The sequence below is a fragment of the Setaria viridis genome, chromosome 2 (genome assembly GCF_005286985.2).
Source record: "Setaria viridis chromosome 2, Setaria_viridis_v4.0, whole genome shotgun sequence".
In the NCBI taxonomy this organism is placed as follows: domain Eukaryota; kingdom Viridiplantae; phylum Streptophyta; class Magnoliopsida; order Poales; family Poaceae; genus Setaria; species Setaria viridis.
This window is the reverse complement of record NC_048264.2, coordinates 20,117,324-20,126,942: the sequence shown is the minus strand read 5'-3', so window position 1 is coordinate 20,126,942 and position 9,619 is coordinate 20,117,324. Positions and strand designations below refer to the sequence as shown.

Below are 9,619 nucleotides of genomic sequence, written 5' to 3'. Positions count from 1 at the left end.
ATACAATTCTGGAGAAGATTGGACCCGTAGCTTACAAGCTTCAACTCCCATAAACATCTTAGCTACATCCAGCGTTCCATGTTTCACAACTCACACCATTTACGCCTAATTACACACCTTTGTACAATGAGTTGCCAAAGGTCATCGACCTGGAGAAAGAAAAAATGGAGCCACTGGAGATTATGCATCGACGCGTTGTTAAAAAGGGTAATGATGCTGTTCCACAAGTGTTGAGTAATCTGCCACATGATGCTACCACCTAGGAAGACTACAATGTGTTGTGCAAGTCTTTCCCAGAATCACTTGCTTGGGGTCAAGCAAGCACTGGAGGAGGGGATGATGTAACAACAACAATGGCGATAGACTGAAGAAGAGAGAAGGTGGGAAGTAATAGTACGCTTTCAAAGTAGAGTTATCATAGTATGACAAGTGGGGCCTTCATCCTAGTGTAATAATGTGTGGGCGTGACTATATGAGAACTCTTTAAGCTGAACACAACATCGATTCATCATTCAGTAAACAAAAAACATTAAGGAATGGATATCCTCCTTCCCAAACTACTCTGAGATCTCTCTTGATTCTCCTTTGATCTGCTCATGTTTCGGGTCGATCTCCTCAGCACCAAGGGCGATTATAGATAAGATGGCACCTGTCTATCCAAGGATGACGTCGTTCGCGGAGGGAGCCTAGGTGCAGAGGGTTGTAGCACTCAAGTGAGATTGCTGCCTTGCCGAAGGTCTGAGGGCTCACCATCTTGCTAGGTCGCTGCCGTTGCACGTCAGGGTGGTCGGACGAAGCACTGAAGTCGAGCAGCGGTGAGCCGTGGAGAGTGGGGTATGACCCTAGTAGATCCGTGAGCACCCAGACGGGGGCCCGGTGACGGCAAGCCCCATGGTGGTGGCGGCAGCGCCAGGTGGGAAGATGGGAGCCTCGGAGAGGCAAGGACGCAAGGTATTGAGGGACTGATGAAACCTAAACCAAATTAACCCAAACCGATCTCAGCTATCCTCCAAACTCAACCAATTTTCCACCAGACCTGGGCCAACCAGATGAAGGCCCAAACCTAAAAACCCAGTTTGCCACCGAACCATTAGGGAGCTTCTGAAAGACACGAAACTAACCATCGCACAACCCACCACAATCTAATAAAGCAGCCCACAAACTTCCTACCGGCGGAAATATATTTTTACTGCATGAATGTGATTCATTTTGTCCTTTTGCGCGCACAACCAGTTATTGTAGGAGCTTGTGGTTTAAAATCACCGGCACATCCGCAGGTTCATTAATACATGTTGTTTTTTGTTTCAATATTTTGAGTATTTAGATTCAACAATTTTTAAAACTCTATTCAACAATTTGGGAAAACTAGTTCAACATTTATGTAAAAATGTTGAATAGTATATAATTAGTAGAGAACATTTCAATGTATTAGATTCAACATTTCTTTAAGGTTCAACATTTTTTAAAGCCCATTTCAACATTTTGCAACATTTTCATCTAAAAGTTGAAGCAATACGCAAAATGTTGAGATGGTTTAATGTTCTTTCAACATTTTGAGTAATTGGATTCAACAATTTTTAAAACCCTGCAACAATTCGAAGAAAATAGTTCAACATTTATGTAAAAATGTTGAATAGTATGTAATTAGTAGTAAACATTTTGAAATATTAAATTCAACATTTCTATAAGCCTAGTTCAACATTTTTAAAGCTCATTTCAACATTTTCATGTAAATGTTGAAGCAATATATGCAAAATGTTGAAATGGTTTGCTAAAAATGTTGAATTTTTTAAAAATTTTAAAATATATTCATGTTGGATCTTATTTTGTTGTATTAGTTCTAAACAACATCATAGTTCAAACGGTTTTGAAATTGGATACACAGTTTGAGAGATAAATGTTTTTGATCTTTGAAAATTAAACTAACGCTGCTCATTTCTCATTCGAACCGCCACGTGTAAATCACATGCATCCTCCTGCAGAGCTAATGCTTGTGTGCACCCGTGTCCAGTTGCGCGCGTGAATCTCAGCCATTTATACCTTCGGCACAGATCTCAAATGCTGGTAGATGTATTTTTTTTTTTGAAACGTAATGTATAAATTTTAAGTATAGGTACCATTATCAGCTTATCAGCTTTAGTTGTACATGGCCTAAGATGTTCGGTTCCATGGACTAGGGGGTGTTTGGAAACACCGTGCTAAACTTTAGCACATGTCATATCGGATGTTCGGATACTAATTAGACGTATTAAATATAGTCTAATTACAAAACTAATTGCACAGATGGAGTCTAATTCGCGAGACGAATCTATGACGCCTTTGCTAATGATGGATTAATTAGCCTTAATAGATAGATTCATCTCGCGAATTAGACTCCATCTGTGCAATTAGTTTTGTAATTAGCTCATGTTTAGTCCTTCTAATTAGCATCCGAACATCCAATGTGACCCTGCTAAAGTTTAGCACCTCGTATCCAAACATCGCCTAAAGTCTAGTTCTTGTCACATCAAATATTCGGATGCTAATTATGAAAACTAAACATGAGCTAATGATAAAACTAATTACACAGATGGAAACTAATTTACGAGATGAATCTATTAAACCTAATTAATCAATCATTAGCAAATAGTTAATGTAGCATCACATTGTCAAATCATGGACTAATTAGACTGTATAGATTTGTTTCGCAAATTAGTCTCCATCTATGCATATGGTTTTGTAATTAGTGTATATTTAATACTCCTAATTAGTATCTAAATCAATCATTAGCATACTAAATCAATCATTAGCATACTAAATCAATCATTAGCAACTAGTTAACGTAGCATCACATTATCAAATCATGGACTAATTAGACTATAGATATATCTCGCAAATTAGTCTCTATCTATGCAATTGATTTTGTAATTTGTCTCACAAATTAGTCTCTATCTACGCAATTGGTTTTGTAATTAATGTATATTTAATTCTCTAAATATTGATCATTGATAATGTGACAGGGAATTTTAAAACCTCACCAAACACCCTCTAAGAGATAATCTGGAAAGTGCAAGTCTCAACGAAGCCACATTAGGCACATCAAGCCACTAATCAGAAAGCAAATTACAATCTACCTTGTAAACACACAATAATAACGACGTGTTGTCTAGCTCAATTACAACATTAATAACACAACGAACAAGGGATCAAGACCGTCCATTTACCAGCATGGCAGTGTTGATCTGTTACTGAGGCTAGAAGGAACTTTTCAATCTAAAGGCCAAATTACAGATACTCCAAAATTGGAATAAAAAAAATCAAGCTCTATATCAGACTAGTTAGCTCGACACCATCATCTGATCGCACGCCTGCAGGGCCTGGTTTGCGTAGTATCTTACATCCACATCAGGGTCCTCGCTGAGCTCAACAAGGCATGGTTTCACGGTCTTCTCCACAACCTGCAGAGTAAGCATTGATGATATTCCCCAATAACAGGAACTTCAAATGTAGAACTTTAAATGTAGGATCATGCAAAAACTGTAGGAACTCACAGATTGATCAAGGATCGGTATAAGTGACTGCAGTACTTTTGCAACATTGAACTTGATGTTAGGAACCCTGAAATTTTAGAATGTGTTAGTGAAACCTTGAAAAGTTAAGATTTCTGTCTGAATGATCTTGCCACTCTACCTGTCCTTTGAGGAATTAATGATGACTGGAAGCAGCTTTTGACAAGTGATTTCTGCACCCATGACAGGGGCCAACAATGAGATAGCTTGCAGAATTGTCATGCGATACAGATAGTGCGGATTGTTGATCTTCTCCAGCACCTGGAGAATGAGACAAGTGAGTTTTTAAGACTGGCAGAAATTCCATCCCATCACAATATAGTGAATTGTTTAGCTAGCATCGTTTGATGCCAACATGCAGCAGTATAAAATTTGGAGGGTGGACAATTCTTTCAGATATAATGAATTTACTTCGTCTGGCATGATAAAAGTCAATTAACATTTACAAAGGCTACAACATTTGCACACAGCCATGATCAAGCTTAATTAACATTTACAAAGATTATAGCATTTGCACACTAACTAATTGGCATCATAAACATTCACGAGGAAAAACATTTGCACATTAACTAATTGGCATCAACATTCATGAGGAAACAAACAAAACACGGAAACCCCAAGTCATAGAATTATGCATAGTTGTTGTGGGAATTATAACATGCAAATATCAGGTGTTAAGATAGTAGACAAATAACCTGAGGAATTATATGCTGCATTGCCCACTCTGGACCGAACTCCTCTGCAAGGCGCTTCAAGTTGTTAGCGGCAGCATCTCTGATTGAGAAGACCTAAAATTCAAAATTTCGTTCATTAATCATACCGACCCAACCATCAGTCAATACATCACTATGTCCTATATGCACTCAAGTGTCAAGGATATAAGAAGATAGTGATGCTCGAAACAAATCCCGATGGAATTACTGTTCTGATATCCAACCACATCAATAACCATAATAATACAAACCTTATCTTCCAACCATTGCATGCAGAGTGCCCCCAGCTTGTCATCAAAAAACCCGACACCTAACTGACTTGCTAACAATGGGATGTACTCAATTATTGCAAGCCGAACTCTCCAGTGCCTATCCTCTGCAAGTTCTACAATGGCCGGTAGCAGTGATTGAGAGAGTAAGTCAATTCCAATAACCTGAAAGATCAAAATAGATTCCAATAATCATCAGAACATTTGAAATAAGAACACTAGTAGCTGGTAAAAGAGCAGCTAGTTTAAAGCTCCAAAGTGGAAAGGAAAAGACAAACCAAATCCATTAACAAAAAATGGCACCGACCTGGTTAACTTGATCAAGTTTGCTGATTATGTTGAGTCGAACATCAGGAAATTCATCCTTCAATAAAGAAAGAAAAATAGGAAGAAGTTGTTCGATGGTAGCATCCTGTCAAAAACCAGAAATGAAGATCAGCTTTTTATGGACTGCCAACAGTTTGTCTACAGCATAATCTAGAAACATATGTTTTCATCACCGACACCACCTTTCCCAATACAGGAGCCATTCCCATAATGACTGAAGCCAAAGCTGAACGAACATGCTGGGACGAATCTGATGACAATTCCTGTAAATGCAGTTGGCATGAGTCAGTTTGCTGAGAAGAAAAAAAAAGTAACAAAATGATGTCCAATAACTTCTTTGCCCCAACCTTAACACATGGAAGAATATGTTGGATGGCAAGCTGTGGACTTAATATGCGACAGAACTTAGTAACTTTTCCAGCAGCTGCTATCCGCACTTCAGCCTCATTGTCACGAAGGAGACGAACATATGCAGGCACCAAATCAGCTCTATTACCAAAAAATATATAATCAATCCACTTGAAAGGTTATGGGTTTACATGATATGGAAGAATTTACTACATATATTTTACTATACTACAATAGAATGTTAAATTAAGCTATCTTGCTTCTTGCAAGGAAGAAACATAATACCTTGTAGGCTCAGGGCCAACAGCCTCACAGAGCTCATACAATTGATTGGCGACCATATAACGAACACGCCAGGATTTATCCTATCAAAGGAACAAAGCAACTATAAGCATTACGCATGTAGCATATATATCAGTGGTGATGCATTGAACTGCAACAAGTAACAATCTAAAGAGGCAATTCTGATAAATTATCAACCACTGGAGGATCACAAATGTGTCTTCCAATAACATATTCAGACTAGGTACACAAATTACTTGCAATATTGCAATTGCTTGCAAGATGTATGGGTGCAACATGGGAGCAATGTACCTGGGAGAAATTGACAATGACTGGGAGAATATGTGCCACACAATCTTGCGGTTCCAACAATTTACCAAGAGCAGCACAGCCTTCAACAGCCAACAAACGCACTGAATCTTGATCTGAAAAATAAAGACCATAAAGTTTATACATTGTTCCAATGATGTCCAAAATGCATACGACAAGCGCATCCACTAACTCATTGATTCACCCCAGAATAAACTTTTAAAATATTGGTATACATAAGATGTGGTGCAGTGCACATTTCGGAGTAAATTCTGACTTCAACATATTCAAGCATAAAAAATGCTTGAGATTTTAACTCATTTTTTAAAGAGGCATGTTTCAGGTCCCAAGGACAGTCAAAGAAGCATAAGCAAACATTATGAAGAGAAACATGTGTAAACGCATACAGTTATTTCAAACAAGGTAGAGAACTAACAAGACATAACCACTGAGTGGTGAAGTGAATGAAGCAACACAAATAATTCGTTAAAGCATGGATTAAAAAGTACCATCTTGGGTTAAATCATCAAATATTGACATTATTTCTGTCTTCAAATGACTTTGTTCAACTGTGGCTGCAAACTTTCCAAGATTTGATGCAGCTGCTCTTCTGACCATAGGCATATCATCCTGACATAACTGACCATAGATAGTCCTCAATTCTGTTTTCAATTGGTCCGGCGCACTTGGATAGGCTATGTGGAAAAGACCACAGGATGATACCCGAGCTGTAAACCACTCACCTGCTGCTAGCCTCTAAACAGAGGAAAACATGGACAATTTTAATTCATGGACATAGGTACTAGCCAAACATGATATAACAACAACAACAACAACAAAATTTAGCATCCACAGATTATTTCTAATAATGATCACTGAAGGTTCACAAAAAATGTTAAAATCATATTAGAGTGAAAATCTGCATAAATAAGAGATCACATAGAGAACTATCATGGAAGCGGTATCACAACATGTGATTACATAGCATCTGCTCAGCAATGATGCCTCAAAATCAATGTTTTGTATATATAATTCAACCTTTGAAGAACAAACTTGCAAAACTACACTATCAGAAACTATCAGTTGATAGTGCACATGGTTTGGAAACTGAAGCACTGACAGCATGTAGAAAAGTGATGCAAGCCTCTGTAGTTTAGGTCTAACAAATTGTTGAAGCCTACCAATACAGCACATACTAAAATTACTAAAGCATGGCAACTGGGAAACACAAGAGCTACACTTGAGCAGTTTGCTAGACATGTAAAGAAAATAAAGGAAAATTAAATAAATAGTGGCAGGAAATATAATGTTGATGGTTTGAGCCAACAAATACGGCCACAAATAAATGCAGTAACAATGGCAGCATATTTATATAGAACGATAATAAAGAAAGAACTTTCTGCTACTTGTGAACCTCTTACCTTTACTACTGGAATGAACCAGTCCACAATGTCACTTTCCTTCATCTGTGCACCAATACGGCACAGAGATTCAACTGCCTTATCGCGGACACAAGTTTCCTCCACCGTACACAATGTCTCCAATGGTGGAAGCAAAACATGAGCATGCTCTACACCCCCAACATAAGGAATGAACACACCCAATTCCTCAGCCATTGCAAGAAGCACCTCATCTTCATCGTCATTGTTTTCACTAAGAAAAGGGATCAGTTCCTTTCTAGTTCGTTCTTCCCCAAGCGCCCGTGCAATTGTGGAAAGTCTTCTGATGGAGTTTAGACGCAATTGAATATCCTCATTCTTAAGCTCGTCAATCAGTACAGCAATTGGATACAGAGGCTCATCAATCATCGCCATCAGGTTTATCAAGGATTCCTAAATTTGTAAATGAGGAAACATTAAGACTTTATGATTCTAAAATCACTAACAAATAAAAAAGAAATTTATCATAACTTTGGTTGCATAATAAACAAATAAAAGCAAATTAGAAAGACATGTTTGAATAAGAATAATCAACAAAATCTCTAATAACATAATTAAAGATTTTACAAATTTACAATTAAGGAAATCCTTGGGAGCGACTTGCATGAACAACATAAGAATGCTACTGTGATAGACTTGGTCCAGATATAAGTAATCAATTCATGTTCCCTAGCAGAACAGCACAATTAATTTGAAGGATCAAACATTTCATGACACCATGCAAGGAAAGTGAGACTCAACTACCTAATTAAAAATGGTATATGTTTCAGTCAGCAGCTATACAACAATTTTTGTTGACCTGCTACAAATGTCATACAAAGATACCTATTTATTGTCTACTAAATATGATTTCAGGTGAAAGAAAAATTATCCTTTTGCCATCTGAACATTCTGATGAATTGAATCGGGGGCAGGCAAATGCTCCAGAAAAAATAAATATTTGGCATGAATAGATCTGGTCATGATGTCTCCCAAAGTTTTTATGGCTTTCAACTTCTATGGTTCCTTTTTCTTCTCATTCAAGCAGTATGAAAGACAAATTCTATGTGGCAAAAGTTTAAGTTGACTGTTGTTTCTGAAATCGGATTTATGTAACCACATTATTCACCTACACAATTGTGTATTTACATTTCTGAACAAACGAGAGAATTTTGATACGAGATGGATAGCAGATGCACCCATAATGAGACGGATAACAGACCCACAAGGCGATCTACTCATCTACAACACACAACGAGCATCGATCCAAATAAAGATACCTAACTAAATAACCAACCGTACCGCGCATCCCACCTACCCGGCAACCAAATCCACCTCCGCACAAGAAGCCTAGATCTCCCAATCAACGAGAACCCAAACCAGGGCGAACCAGAAACTCCCGCAATCTCTCCAAAACCAGCGCAATAGAACTAAAACAACACAGATCTGGCTGTGGAGCCACCCGGAACCGCGCGAAGGCCGCCCGAGCCCCCGATATGCGGCGCCAGCTCCTGGATCGAGGACCTGGGCGCGGCGATCGGTGGGGTGGTGGAACGCGAGAAGCAGATCTAGCGGTAGACGCGGGTGAGAGAGGAGCGGCGGATCTCACCTTGCCTCGCGGGGGTCGGATCGGGCTTCTGCGGCGGCGGATGCGCCGGCGGGGGCGGTCGGAGAGGGGGGAGGCGAAGGAGGGGCGTCGCCGCAGATGGAGGGAGAGGGAGGGGGAGGTGTTACGGGGTTGCGGAATGCGACGTGGGGATGGGGATCGAAACGGACGGGGAGGCAGTGGATGGAAGAAGATGGCGCAGGTCGGGGGTGCACGGGACTCGGGAGAATGGGTTAGTGTGGGCCGGGGCGGAGCGCCGCCGTCGGAATGTCGGGTCCACTCATTGAAAACAGCTGCCTGTGTTTTGTTGTTGGATCAAAGTATATTGGGCTATATTGGGCTACTTTCAAAAAATTATTGGGCTAAACAAAGAGGGTGTTTGGAGGTATGAACTCGGGTGACGTTGAATTTGATAACAATTAGACTAATTATAAAACTAATCGCATAAGCCTGGGCTAATTCGCGAGACGAATCTATTAAGCCTAATTAATGCATAATTAGCACATATTTACTGTAGCACAACATGGTCAAATCATGAACTAATTAGGCTTAATAGATTCGTCTCGCGAATTAATCTTCATTTATGCAATTGGTTTTATAATTAACCTATATTTAATACTTCTAATTAGTATATAAACATTTGATGTGACCTGTCTCCAAATAGAGACTAAGAATTCCTCTTTTTGGTATTTGAGCTCCCTGTACTTCCGACAGAAACTTATTTGATTTTTACATTTATTTATATTTACTAGCAAATGTGCCCGTACGTTGCAACAGGAGAAAAAATTCCTTACACGTC

The 9,619-nt window shown here is 39.1% G+C and overlaps 1 protein-coding gene across 2 annotated transcripts; it reads right to left on the bottom strand.

Annotated features, from left to right (window-relative positions):
- Positions 1–3,055: 3,055 nt before the first annotated feature.
- Positions 3,056–9,009, bottom strand: LOC117844965 (uncharacterized). 2 transcript variants are annotated; one of them, XM_034725826.2, is made up of 13 exons: positions 8,824–9,009; positions 7,218–7,628; positions 6,306–6,552; positions 5,800–5,912; positions 5,491–5,570; positions 5,205–5,346; positions 5,040–5,120; positions 4,838–4,942; positions 4,513–4,695; positions 4,244–4,336; positions 3,670–3,809; positions 3,531–3,597; positions 3,056–3,437 (listed from the first exon to the last, which is right to left on the bottom strand). In XM_034725826.2, exons 2-13 carry the CDS (start codon positions 7,608–7,610, stop codon positions 3,318–3,320), a joined length of 1,764 nt encoding a protein of 587 aa, XP_034581717.1. In that variant the 5' UTR covers positions 7,611–7,628; positions 8,824–9,009; the 3' UTR covers positions 3,056–3,317. The 2 variants fall into 2 exon arrangements, with proteins under 2 accessions (XP_034581717.1, XP_034581718.1); XM_034725827.2 differs by having other exon boundaries at positions 3,056–3,425.
- Between the last annotated feature and the right edge of the window lie 610 nt (positions 9,010–9,619).